The following is a 14679-nucleotide window of genomic DNA, read 5'->3' as shown; positions in this document are numbered from 1 at the left end:
GGCCCTTACTTGCTGGGTTTCCTTGGAGATCGCTACTTTCTCAAATTCTCTACGTTCCAGTTTTCCTGTCTATAAAATGGGACTGATTACAAAATTTACTTTATAAGTTTTTACAGGAAATCATTAAGAGAATGTTTGTAAAGCACTTAGAACTACCGGACACCTCGTGAGAACTGAAGAACTGACTGCTCTTTCACCAGAACACATTCACCTTACAGTAAGGGACTGGGGACATTAGGTATTCTGGTATTCAGTGTACCTAGCATAGTGTCTCAACTATAAATATTTGTAGAATAAATAAGTAAACATAGGAGTAATATGGCAACATTTTCTAGTGTGTTCTGCAAAGTATTCCATGATAAACAAGCATTCTTGCTTTGGTTTGTCCTTATTCAAACATGTTCTGTTTAAACACACATCAACAAAGCCACTCACCTGCCCTTGGATTTCTTATTTGCAGTGCTTTCAAAGGATGATGCATCCACCTGTATCTCATCTTCATCCTGCAGAGCCGCATCCAATGCAGCCTGAACCTTGGGGGCAATGGCTGGACCCTCATAGTCTCTGGTGGTCCGGCTAGGCATGTCCAGCTCTAACAGCACAATGTTTTCTGCCTGCAGAAGCACAGCCATCATCAGCTAGGTTAGCCTCCAACTGGACACAGGCAGTACAAGCAATCGAGGGCCCCTCCAAGAACAGAAGTGCAAACTGCTTGTTATTCAGGGCCTACCAAGAAAGTGCCTGCCTAAGAGAAGTGATGCAGTTTTACAATGCTAACCCCACCTAATTTTTTGCTTTTGCTTTCTTTCTTTTAAAGAACTCAAAGCCGGGAAGAATGGCACCCAAAGAGCTAACTAACAGTAATCTACTGTTTGGCTCTGGCTGCCAAGAGAGATTCAGAAACATTTAAAATATTTCAAGTGAAAATCTTTCACTATAAAAATAATACAAGTTCCCTATTGATAGTTACAAAATACAGATGAGCAAAAAAAAAATATTGAGTGTGCTTCCACCAACCAGCAAAAAACAGTTTACATTTCGATATATTTTACACCAAATTTTATATTCACATATATACTTCTGCTACAAATTACTCTATAACTTAATACATTGTGTATCCTAGTTCAGCCACTTGCCACACTCCCTGACCTTTAAGCAACAGGACTGACTGCATAGAGGAGATGGGGAAGCTTCATTAGAGAAAGCAGTCAAGTGCTGAGTACAATGCCCAGCACACAGCAAATGCTCAGCTGGACATGGTCATCCCAGTGCTTCGGGAGGCCAAGACAGGAGGCAGGAGGATCACTTGAACCCAGGAGTTTGAGGATACAGTGAGCTATGATTGTGCTACAGTACTCAAGCTTGGGTGATACAGTAAGATCCTGCCTCAAAAAAAAAAAAAAAAGGCCTGCACGGTGGTTCACGCCTGTAATCCCAGCACTTTGGGAGGATCACCTGAGGTCAGGAGTTCGAGAGCAGCCTGGCCAACATGGTGAAAACCAGTCTCTACTAAAAATACAAAAATTAGCTGGGCGTGTTGGCTGGCACATGCCTGTAATCCCAGCACTTTGGGAGGCCAAGGCGGGTGGATCACCTGAGGTCAGGCATTCAAGATCAGCCTGGCCAACATGGTGAAACCCCATCTCTACTAAAAATACAAAACTTTGCTGGGTGTTTTGGCATGTGCCTGTAGTCCCAGCTACTAGGGAGGCTGAACCACCAGAATTGCTTGAACCCAGGAGACGGGGGTTGCAGTGAGCATAGATTGCACCACTGCACTCCAGCCTGGGCGACACAGTGAGATTCCATCTCAAAATAAATAAATCAATTAATTTAATTTAACTAAAAAGTAGAGGCTCTCATGGTAGAGCTTCTATTTTTCTATTCTGGGGTCATAAAATAGTCCTCGATGTCCCTTTAAATGACTACATGACTGACACACATTTTGTGAGACGAAAGTACCTGCAGTTCTTTACGATAGGTCCATCTCCTGTCACTACATATCTGTGTTCTCTCCAGTCTTCCCACAGAGCCATTTTGAAGCTCATTGTTAATATTTACTGGCCATGACAGACAGGATGTTTGGACTCTTTCTCTAGTACTGACTTTTTTTTTTTTTTTTTAAGATGAGGTCTCGTTCTGCCAGCCAGGCTGAAGTGCAGTGGTACGATCTTGGCTCACTGCAACCTCCGCCTCCTGCCTCCTGGGTTCAAGTGATTCTCCTGCCTCAGCCTCCCAAGTAGCTGGGATTACAGGTGCCTGCCACCATGCCCGACTAATTTTTGTGTTTTTAGTAGAGATGAGGTTTCACCACATTAGCCAGGCTGGTCTCAAACTCCTGACCTCAGGTGATCCACCCACCTCAGCCTCCCAGAGAGCTGTGATTACAGGCGTCAGCCACTGTGCCCGGCCTAGTCGTTATTATTTTTATTATATTTACTTATTTATTTTTTGAGACAGGGTCTCACTCTGTCACCCAGGCTACAGTGCAGTGGCATGATCTTGGCTCAATGCAGCCTCTGCCTCCTGGGCTCAGGTAATCCTCCCACCTCAGCCTCCCAAGTAGCAGGGACTACAGGCACACACCACCACATCTGGCTAATTTTTGTATTTTTAGCAGAGTTAGGGTTTCACCATATTGTCCAGGCTGGTCTCAAATTCCTGGGATCCACCAATCTGTCCACCTCGGCCTCCCAAACTGCTGGGATTACAGGTGTGAGCCACTGTGCTTGGCTTATTTATTATTTGTTACAAAAGGATCTTCTCACCCTGTATCGGGCCTCTGGACGAATCATCATGGACATTCTTGCGTGCTGGCTCAATGGTCTCTTATATCCCACGGCTGAGACTGGCCGCTTCATCATCTGCTGGTTCCTGGAAATGAACTGCAGTGTTAAAGCCCTGGCTGGAGTCCTGTGGAACCAGCACTCGAAGACTCTGATAGAATCTGAAGCAAGCAACTCCCTGGACTGCGGGCTGACATAAGTGGGACGAGAACTGCTTCTGTTTTCTGCTTGAGTTGTTTTCTGATTCACAGCATCATGCATCTTTTAAGCCAGAAGGAATTTTAATCATCGCCCAGTTCTTAGACGGCATTCACAAAGCATAGCTGTCAACACCCCCCACCTCTGCATCCCTGCCAGGTGTCTCCCATCTTTCCAGCAGGACCCAGACTTAGAGTGAAAATCCTTCTCAATACTGTGGGTCAGAATGACACACAAAGACAACAGCTCTGAATTGCCCCTCGTGTGACCTAGCATACTTCACTTCACGGCTGGAGAAACAGAAATGCAGGAACTTTGGAAAGGTCACTTACTCACTAGTGACAAAGTCTCCTAATTCCTAAAATCACACTCATCATCAAGCTTTTACCTGGTGGATCTATGGCAGCTACAAAATCAGCAACGCAGTGGGTTTTGAGTTTAAACAAGCCAAACTGTGTTCTTATCAAACCCCTTTGTTGACTGGAGGGGTCTTGTTACCAACATTCTTTTCCCCTCATACTTGAAAATAAAGTTAATAGTGACTTACTCCAGTCTAGTTATAGGATGTAGTTTCCAATGATCTTCCTCTTCATCAAAGAAGGCTCTATTCATAATTTTACTTTTTTCTTCCAGAGGGATAAAGTTTTCTATAATCAGATGCCTGTAAGAGCACACATAGCAGGTGAAAACAGACACTACATACGAAGTGTCAGCTGTCTGGTCTCATGCATAGTGAATAATTAGGTAAGAGTCAAGGCACACAGCAAACATTTACTCAGCAGGTACTATGGGCCTAACATCATACAAAGAGCTGAGATACAGATACAAATGACATCTGGTTCCTGCCTGAAACAAAGGGTAATGGTGCAGCCCTGTTAGGTATAATAGGTACTGACAGTGGTCTGTCTTAGAAATATGGAGAGGTCACTTCTGCCTGGGAAGGGGCAGGATATGAACAGGCTCAGGAGGGAGGTGATGCCTGGGCTATACTGGAGTGAACATTTGCTACCTGAAGTATCTTTTAGAGGGCCACTGGTGGTGCTAACGAAGGTCATTAACTTCCAAAATGCCAAAGACAGAATAAATTAAACTGCCTTACTCCAATCCCATGGCTTGTTGTCCAAGCTGGAAAATTTCCCATTCTAATTGACCAGGATAAAAAGCAGGACTGAGTGGATTTCAGCCCCTGAGAGCACTGAGAATGAAGACCATTCCTACGAACAGTCTCTGCCTGACAAGTGCCCAGGAAACACATCAAACAAGGAAACTGGAACCCACTAGTGGTGTCTCTCTATGGTGATGACTGTCTCCCATTACATCTCTGCCTTTACTCTTCTAAAGCCTCAGGACAAAACAATGCCAAAAGGAAATGAACCCAATGGAAGGGACACAGAGCAAACAGCACAGAGGTAGAGGGTACTGTGGGAAACAGGCTGACTCACTGTTTACTCAAAAGATATAAAAAGAGACATAGGCCGGGCACAGTGGCTCACGCCTGTAATCCTAGCACTTTGGGAGGCCAAGGCAGTGGACTGCCTGAGGTCAGGAGTTCGAGACCAGCCTGGCCAACATGGCAAAACCCCGTCTCTACTAAAAATATAAAACTTAGCTGGGCGTGGTGGCGGGTACCTATAATCCCAGCTACTCAGGAGGCTGAGGCAGGAGAATTGCTTGAATCCGGGGGGCAGAAGTTACAGTGAGCCGAGATCATGTCAAAGAGCGCCAAGTGAGCCTGGGCCAAAAAGCAAAACTCTGTCTCAAAAAAAAAGAGAGATAATAATGAAAATAGACTCCTTAGAAAAAACAGTATTTTGGGGAGCTAAAATTTTCTCTTTATTTTGACATTTCAGAAACTATTTTTTATAATGCATATTTGGCTTTCTTCTGGTTATAATGATCCTATTTACTCATTAGAAAATGTAAAAAACAGGTTGGGCCCAGTGGCTTACACCTGTAATCCCAGTGCTTTGGGAGGCTGAGGCAGGCGGATCACCTGAGGTCAGGAGTTCGAGACCAGCCTGATAAACATGGTGAAACCCTGTCTCTACTAAAAATATAAAAATTAGCCATGTGTGGTTGACCTGCACCTATAATCCCAGCTACTTGGGAGGCTGGGGGATGAAATGCACTTGAACCTGGGAGGCAGAGGTTTCACTGAGCCAAGATTGTGCCACTGCACTCCAACCTGGGCAAGATAGCAATACTCTGTCTCAAAAAACAACAACAAAAAGAAAATGTAAAAAACATAATCACCCACAATTCCACTATCCAGAGATAACTACTATTATTATTTTGGTATATTTTGTCCTGATCGTTTTCTAGATGTACATACCTACAAAGAGGACTGACCGACATACACATTTAATTAATTAATTAATTTTTTTGGAGACAGAGTCTCGCTCTGTCACCCAGGCTGGAGTAAAGTGGCGCAATCTCAGTTCACCGCAACCTTTGTCTCCCAGGTTCAAGCGATTCTCGTACCTCAGCCCCTGGAGTAGCTGAGACCATAGGCACATGCCACCATGCCCAGCTAATTTTTTTGTATTTTAGTAGTGACAGGGTTTCACTATGTTGCCAGGTTGGTCTTGAACTCCCAAGCTCAGGCAAGTGGCCCACCTCAGCCTCCAAAAAGTGCTAGGATTATAGGTGTGTGCCACCACACCTTGCCCACATTTAATTTTTTTTTTTTTTTTTTTTGAGACAGAGTCTCGCTCTGTTGCCCAGGCTGGAGTGCAGTGGCCGGATCTCAGCTCACTGCAAGCTCCGCCTCCCGGGTTTACGCCATTCTCCTGCCTCAGCCTCCCCAGTAGCTGGGACTACAGGCGCCTGCCACCTCGCCCCGCTAGTTTTTTGTATTTTTAGTAGAGATGGGGTTTCACCGTGTTAGCCAGGATGGTCTCGATCTCCTGACCTCGTGATCTGCCCGTCTCGGCCTCCCAAAGTGCTGGGATTACAGGCTTGAGCCACCGCGCCCTGCGCAAACATTTAATTTTAAGGGCTGTTTTCCCAATTTAAAATTTGGTCATTAAAAGAATCCCTTTGGGCCGGGCAAGGTGGCTCAAGCCTGTAATCCCAGCACTTTGGGAGGCTGAGACGGGCGGATCACCAGGTCAGGAGATTGAGACCATCCTGGCTAACACGGTGAAACCCCGTCTCTACTAAAAAAATACAAAAAACTAGCCGGGCGAGGTGGCGACCGCCTATAGTCCCAGCGACTCGGGAGGCTGAGGGAAGAGAATGGCGTAAACCCGGGAAGCGGAGCTTGCAGTGAGCTGAGATCCGGCCACAGCACTCCAGCCCGGGCGACAGAGCGAGACTCTGTCTCAAAAAAAAAAAAAAAAGAATCCCTTTGAAAAGTTATTCTTTGGCCAGGCATGGTCATTTTGTAATCCCACTAATGAAATAATAGATCCAGACAAAGATCATCTGTTGGCTGAAATCATTAGCTCCACGTTTCTCAGGCCAGGCTGCACATTAATATTACCTCCAGAGTTTTGAAAAATATCTTGCCCAGACCTCACGAGAGACCAAGAGTTCTCAAAGTGCATTCACCAAACCAGCAGAAGCAATACCTGGAAACTATTAGAAATGAAAATTCTCAGGCCCTGCCGCAGCCTTGCTGAATCAGACTCTGGGTGTGACACCCATCAATCTGTGTTTAACAATCCCTTCAGGTAATTCTGATGCCTGCTAAAGTTTAAGGACTACTGCCCTAGGCCAATTAAATCAGAATCTCTGAGGTGAGGCTCAGACATCACTAACTTTTAAAACTTCTCAGTTTGTAGCCAAGGTTGGGAACCCGTGCTTCAGAGACAGTTTTCAGTTAAAGTGAAATAAAGGGGATAGAGATGCAAGTTAATTGACACCATGAAGAAAGAGACCAACAAATCCAGAATGTGGTATATTTTTCTTTCTTTTTTTTCCTTTTGAGTTGGTGTCTCACTCGGTCACCTAGGCTGGAGTGCAGTGGCGTAATCTTGGCTCACTGCAGCCTTGAACTCCTGGGCTCAAGCAATCCTTCTGCCTCAGCTTCCCAAGTAGCTGGAACTACAGGCACAAGGCACCACTCCCACCTAGAACGTGGGATACTTCTAAGGCTATCTGACTCAGTCTTTTCAACAAGTCAACTATGAAAAATGTGTGTGTGTGTGTGTGTGTGTATGTATATATATACTTGTGCCCCAGCGGGAGTGCAGTGGTGCAATCTTGGCTCACTGCAACCTCCGCCTTCCAGGTTCAAGTGATTTTCCTGCCTCAGCCTCCTGAGTAGCCGAGATTACAGTTGCCCGCCACCACACCTGGCTAATTTTGTATTTTCAGTAGAGATGGGGAATTCACCATCTTGGCCAGGCTGGTCTTGAACTCCTGACCTCATGATCCACCCGCCTCAGCCTCTCAAAGTGCTGGGATTACAGGTATGAGCCACCATGCTTGACTGAAAAATATTTTTTAAAATAAAAAGAATTGGCTGGGCGTGGTGGCTCACACCTGTAATTCCAGCATCTTGGGAGGCTGAGGTGGGCAGATCACGAGGTTGAGACAATCCTGGCCAACATGGTGAAACCCCGTCTCTACTAAAACTACAAAAATTAGCTGGGCATGGTGGCATGTACCTGTAGTCCCAGCTACTCGGGAGGCTGAGGCAGGAGAATCACTTGAACCCGGGAGGCGGAGTTTGTAGTGAGCTGAGACTGCACCACTGCACTCCAGCCTGGCGACAGAGTGAGACTCTCTCTCAAATAAATAAATAAATACATAAATACATAAAATAAAAAATAAAAAGAATTGCCTCAGATTAAAGTAAGTCTAAGAGACTTAATAACCAAATGTAACATGTAGTCCTAATATGTAGCTCCTAATATGAGCAAACCAAGAAAATCTGAATGTGGATTGGGTACTAGAAAATACTAAGAAACTTAATTTTTTTAGGTGTAAAAATATCATTGTGTAGACAAAAAGCAATTATATATACACATATACATTTTTTTTTTTTTGAGACAGATTATTGCTCTGTCACCCAGGCTGGAGTGCAATCGCACAATCTCAGCTCACTGCATTCTCTGCCTTCAGGGTTCAAGCGATTCTCTTGCCTCAACCTCCTGAGTAGCTGGGATTACAGGCATCCGCCACCACGCCTGGCTAATTTCTGTATTTTTGTAGAGACAGGGTTTCACCACGTTGGCCAAGCTGGTCTCGAACTCCTGACTTCAGGTGATCCGTCCACCTTGGCCTCCCAAAGTGATGAGATTACAGATGTGAGCAACCATGCCCAGCCGATATTTTTATATACTAGTAATTAATATTCCAAAAATAAAATTAAGAAAACAATGTCATATACAATAGCACCCAAAAAACCCTTAGGTATAAATTTAACAAAAGTGCAAGACTTATACACTGAAAACTACAAAACATTCTTGAGAAAAATTAAAGAAATAATAAATAAATGGAAATATATCTCATGTTCATGGATCTGAATACTTAATACTGTTAAGATGATAATATTGCCCAAATTGATCTACAGATTCAATACGATCAGTATCAAAATCCCAGTTGGCTTTGTTTGCAGAAATTGACAAGCTGACTTTAAAATGTAGAGGCATACCTCATGGATATTGTGGGTTTGGTTCCAGACTACTGCAGTAAAGTAAGTATCACAATAAAGCAAGTAACACAAGTTTTTGGTTTCCCAGTGCATATAAAAGTTATGCTTACACTATACTATAGTCTATTAAATGTATAATACCATTTTGTCTAAAAAAAGTACAGACTTTAAATACTTTATTGCTAATAAATGCTTACACAGAGACATGAAGTGAGCATATGCTGTTGAAAAAATGGTGCCAACAGACTTGCTCTATGCAGGGTTTCTACAAACCTTCAATTTGTAGAAAATGTAATATCTGTGAATTATAACAAAGCAGAGTGCAATAAAACAAAGTATGCCTGAATATGGAAATGCAAGGGACCCTGAACAGCCAAAACATTCTTGAAAAAGAACAAGGTTGGAGGACTCACACTTAACTGATTTCAAAACTTAACTACAAAGCTACAGTAATTTAGACAGAATGGTACTAGCATGAGGATAGATATATAGACCAAAGGAACAGTATTGAAAGTCCAGAAATAAATGCTTAATTATGGTCAACTGACTTTATTTCTTTTTTTTGACACAGAGTCTCACTCTGTGGGCCAGGCTGGAGTGCAGTGGCACGATCTCAGCTCACTGCAACCTCCACCTCCCAGGTTCGAGCAATTCTTCTGTCTCAGCCTCCCAAGTAGCTGGGACTACAGGGGTGCGCCATCATGCCTGGCTAATTTTTATATTTCTAGTAGAGACAGGGTTTCACCATATTGGCCAGGGTGATCTTGAACTCTTGACCTCAAGTGATCTGCCCACCTCAGCCTCCCAAATACTGGGATTACAGGCATGAGCCACCACGCCCGGCCCTGACTTTCAATAAGTATGCCAAGACAATGAAATGGGGAAAGAGCCCTTTCAACAAATCGTACTGGAACAACTAGATATCTGCATCCAAAACACCGCACTTGAAACCCTACCTCACACCATACACAGAAATTAACTCAAATGGATCACAGACCTAAATGTAAGACCTAAAACTATAAGCCTCTTAGAGGATCTAAGAGAATGAAACATATGTCCACAAAAAAACTTTAATATGAATGTTCATAGCAACATTATTCATAACACCCAAAAGTAGAAATAACCCAAATGTCCATCCAATAATGAATGGGATAAATAAAATGTGGTATATTTATGCAATAGAATATTATTTGGCCATAAAAAATGAATAAAGTATTAATACATGCTACAACATGGAAGACTGCTGAAAACATTATACTAGCCTTGGCAACAAAGCAAGACCCATCCTCATGAAAAAATTTTTAAAAATTAGCCAGGTGTGCTAGCATGCAACCTAGCTACTCAGGAGGCTCAAACAGGAAGATCACTTGAACCCAAGAGGTCAAGGCTGTGAGCTATGATGGCACCACTGCACTTCAGTCTGGTTGACAGAGGAAGGCCTTATCATTTAAAAACAAAACAAAACAAAAAAACCCAACAAAACACACACACACAGGAAGAAAGCAGTCACAAAAGGCCACATTATTTCAACATTATTTTCTTTATAAACTTATATGAAAGGTCCAGAAAAGGCAAATCTAGATACGATACCAAAAGTACAATAAACAAAAGAAAATACAATTAAATTGGGCTATATCACAATGGAAATCTTTTGTGCTGTAAGTAATACCATTAAGAAAGTTTAAAAACAACTCAAAAAAACAGAAACTATCTTCAAATCATGAATCTGGTGAGGGAGTGGTATTCATAATATATTAATATAAAGAACTCTTAAAACTCAGCTGGACACAGCGGCTCATGCCTGTAATCCCAGCACTTTGGGAGGCCGAGGCGGGTGGATCACCTGAGGTCAGGAGTTCGAGACCAGCCTGGCCAACATGGTGAAACCCCCGTCTCTACTAAAAATACAAAAATTAGCTGGGCATGGTGGCACACGCCTATAGTCCCAGCTATTCGGGAGGCTGAGGCAGGAGAATCATTTGAACCTGGGAGGCGGAGGCTGCAGTGAGCTAAGATCACGCCATTGCACTCCAGCCTGGGTGACAGACCCAGATTCTGCCTGAAAAACAAGTCTTAAAACTTAATTATTGGCTGGGATTGGTGGCTCATGCCTGTAATCCAAGTACTTTGGGATGCCAAGGCGGGTCGATCACCTGAGGTCAGGAGTTCAAGACCAGTCTGGGCAACACAGTGACACCCCATCTCTACTAAAAATACAAAAATCAGCTTGGCACGGTGGCGAGTGCCTGTAATCCCAGCTATTCGGGAGGCTGAGGCACGAGAATCACTTGAACCCAGAAGGCAGAGGTTGCAACAAGTCAAGTTTGCACCACTGCACTCTAGCCTGGACGACAGAGCAAGACTCTATCTCAAAAAAAAATAAAAATAAAAATAAAAAACAACCCCATTTCAAATGGGCAAAGGATTTGTATAGATATTTCTCCAAACACATACAAATGACCAACAAGCACGTGAAAGGATGTTCAACATCATTAGTCATCAGGGAATTGCACAAATCAAAACCATAATGAAGTACCACTTCACATCCATTAGGATGTCTATGATAAAAAAGACAGGCAATAGTAAGTGTCGACAAGGATGTGGAGAAGCCGGGCATGGTAGCTCATACTTGTAATCCCAGCACTTTGGGAGGCTGAGTCAGGCAGACTGCTTGAGCCCAAGAGTTTGAGACCAGCCTGGGCAACATGGTGAAACCCCATCTCTACAAAAAACATAAAAATTAGCCAGGTGGGGTGGCATGCCCCTATAGTCCCAGCTATTCCAGAGATTGAGGTGGGAGGATCGCTTGAGTCCAGGAGGCAGAGGTTGCAGTGTGCTGAGATCGCACCACTGCACCCCAGCTTGGGCGACAGAACGAGACTGCCTCAAAGAAGAAAAATAAAAAAGGTGGCGAAATTGGTGGTAGAAATGTAAAATAGTGCAGTCACTGTGGAAAACAGTTTGGTATTCTCTCAAGAAGTTAAACACTGAGTTACCATACGACCCAGCAATTCCACTCCTATGAATATATCCTAGAGAAATGAAAACACACATCCACACAAAACCTTATACATGAATGCTTATAGAAGCATTATCCATAATAGTCAAAGACTAGAAATAATTTGAATGTATATAAACTGAAAAATAAATATGTGGTCTATTCATACAGTGCAATATTATTCAGTCATAATAAAGAACAATTGATGTTGGGACTATCAGATATCTGTTGATCCATGCTACAGCATGGATGATCCTTGAAAGCGTCATGCTAAGCAAAAGAAGCCAGGCACAAAAGGCCACACAGTGTGTGATTCCATTTATATGAGATGGCCAGAATAGGCAAAGCCATAGACACAGGAAGCAGATTAGTGATTACTTCGGGTTGGTAAAGGGGGTAATAATTATCTAATTGATAGAGTTTCTTTTAGAGGAGAGTGATAACAATGTTCTAAAATTAGATTGTAGTGGTGGTTTTACAGCCCTATGCATATATATGTTTTTTTAAAATATGCTCATTTGTACACTTTATCATTTTTTAATTTTTTAGGTTTTTTTTTTTTAAAGACAAGAACCTCGCTCTGTCGCCAGACGTGAGTAAAGTGGTGTGATCTCAGCTCACTGCAACCTCTGCCTCCCAGGTTCAAGCGATTCTCCTGCCTCAATCTCCTGAGTAGCTAGGATTACAGGTGCACACCACCACACCCAGCTGATTTTTAGATTTTTAGTAGAGACAGTGTTTCACCATGTTGGCCAGGCTGGTCTTGAACACCTGGCCTCAGGTGATCTACCCGCCTCGGCCTCCCAAATGCTGGGATTACAGGCATGAGCCACTGTGCCCCACCTGATTTGTACACTTTAAATACATGAATTGTATGGTATGTGAAGTATGTCTCAATTAAGCTTTTTTAAAAACAGTATTGTGGGCTGGGAGTGGTGGCTCACACCTATAATCCCAGTACTTTGGGAGGCTGAAACAGGAGGATTGCTTAAGCCTAGGAGTTTGAGATCGGCTTAGGCAACATAGAGAGACCCTATCTCTATAAATTTTTTTTAAAAATTAGTTGGGCATAGTGGCACACACCTGTAGTCCCAGCTATCCGGGAGGCTAAGGTGGGAGGATTGTTTGAGCCCACGAGTTACAGGCTGCCATGAACTGTGATTGTGCCACTGCACTCCAGCCTGGGTGACAGAGCAAGACCTTGTCTCAAAAAAAAAAACACTGTGATCATATATATATTTAAGTATGTAGGCGTGAGATAACATGGGGTAAGATTTGCTTTAAAATATTTTTGTGAAAGAAAGATGGCAAAAGCTTGTTAATCCTTGAATCTGGGTGATGGGTACTTGGGTATTCGTTATACCATTCAGAAAATTGTCACAATAAAAAGTCAAGTTAATAAAATATTCCCTCTTATCATCAGACAGATGTAAGACCAGAATCTTTAAAAGCTTCAAGAAGGTAGGGTTAGAAGGGAACTTAGAGATTACCCGGTGAAGTCAGTTAACAGATGGGATCCAGGGATGGAAAGTGACTTTCTCAGGAATGAACAGAAGATGGGGTGGCAGGAGATGAGCTGGAGAAGGACCCTTTTCCTCAGGGCTTTTTTTTTTTTGGAGACGGAGTCCTACTGTCGCCCAGGCTGGAGTGCGGTGCACTACAACAGCTCACTGCAATCTCCACTTCCCGGGTTCAAGCGATTCTCCTGTCTCAGCCTCCCTAGTAGCTGGGACTACAGGCATGCACCACCATGCCCGGCTAATTTTTGTATTTCTTAATAGAGACAGGGTTTCACCATGTTGGCCAGCCTGGTCTCGAACTCCTGACATCAGGTGATCTGCCTGCCTCTGCTTCCCAAAATGCTGGGATTACAGGCATGGGGCACCACGCCCAGCCAAGGCTGTTTCTAACTAAACAAACAAGACCAATGACTCAGCAAGTGGCTTGGGGGCACTATGGAAGACCTGGCACTTACTTGAGTTTCAGTTCCCTGGTGAGCTCATTCTGAGTCTGCTCTAGCTCTTGGCGCTCCTTGATGTGTTCTTCTTGGAGGTCGTGGATCTCAGCCTTCACTGCCTGAAGCTTGGAGAAGAGCTGGAATGAAGGGAGAGGCAGGTGAGGAGGGTGTCTGTACAAAGGGTAGAGTTCTCCCTTTCCCCAAGTCTCAAGGCACCTCCATCTGGCCTCATTCCTTTCATACCTTTTTGAGTTTTTTGGTCTTGATGTCCACCTCTTGCTGCAATGAGCTGTATGTCTCTTTAAGTTCCAAGGTCTCTTCATCTCGACTTTCCATCTGTTGCTGGATTTCTCTTTCTCGACGTTTCTGAGCAACATGACAAAATTCATCAGTTTGCCCTAGAGACTGCGTCTATGCTGAATTCCCCCAAGCTAGGATCAGAGTCTCCAGCTAGGATGAGGCGGACACACCTTGCTCTTATTCTTTTTGAAGAGAGTCGAATATGAGAGATGTTTGTTCTGCAGCATAAACACACCTTACCCCACCCATTCTCCCTGAAAAAGAATGAAAAGTTACCTGCTCTGCAATTTCCTGTCGTTTCTGCTCCAGGATTTTCTGCTGTTCATTCGTATGATCTACTATATTTTTTCCTCCAACAAGCAACTTACTCTCCATGGCCTGAGTGAGAAACAAAGTAGAATCCATCTCATGAACGGTTTCCCTCAGAACATAATTCCTCACAGGGGCGCCTGTGAAAGATAAAGAGCTCAGGACTGAGCCAAAAGGGACAAACTCTGGGAAAAAATACACTGTGCTCAGCTGGTGAGGGACTGGGGCAGCTTCACTAGAGGCTTCTTGGTAACACTGAAAATACAGTTTCTCCAGACACATGAATTTTAGCTTTAACAAAAAAAATTTTTTTTTTTGGCTTGTTTCTACAAAGTATTAACCCCACTTAGAACATACTAAGCAGCTCCTTTATGTTACGTCCTGGGGATGCAATGTGAATGTGAATCACAAAGCTCAGAGTCCACTGAGGAAAACAGACAAGCAAGCCAGCTTTAACCATATGGCGCCAGATGCCATCATGAGGAAAGGACACAGTCATTAATGGGAGACACACACTGATGGGATAGAA

The 14679-nt window shown here is 43.6% G+C and overlaps 1 protein-coding gene across 1 annotated transcript in view; it reads right to left on the bottom strand.

Moving 5' to 3' along the window:
* Positions 1 to 14679, bottom strand: part of KIF3B (kinesin family member 3B) — a 56474-nt gene that overhangs the window by 4252 nt on the left and 37543 nt on the right. Inside the window, exons 3-8 of the mRNA XM_023220418.3 lie at positions 14118 to 14219; positions 13785 to 13907; positions 13560 to 13678; positions 3532 to 3645; positions 2769 to 2874; positions 436 to 614 (exon numbers count right to left, since the gene is read on the bottom strand). Of these exons, the coding sequence (XP_023076186.1) occupies positions 436 to 614; positions 2769 to 2874; positions 3532 to 3645; positions 13560 to 13678; positions 13785 to 13907; positions 14118 to 14219 (743 nt within the window). The remainder of the gene's footprint in view (positions 1 to 435; positions 615 to 2768; positions 2875 to 3531; positions 3646 to 13559; positions 13679 to 13784; positions 13908 to 14117; positions 14220 to 14679) is intronic.

Source organism: Piliocolobus tephrosceles, chromosome 20 (genome assembly GCF_002776525.5).
Source record: "Piliocolobus tephrosceles isolate RC106 chromosome 20, ASM277652v3, whole genome shotgun sequence".
In the NCBI taxonomy this organism is placed as follows: domain Eukaryota; kingdom Metazoa; phylum Chordata; class Mammalia; order Primates; family Cercopithecidae; genus Piliocolobus; species Piliocolobus tephrosceles.
This window is presented reverse-complemented; position numbering and strand designations above follow the sequence as displayed.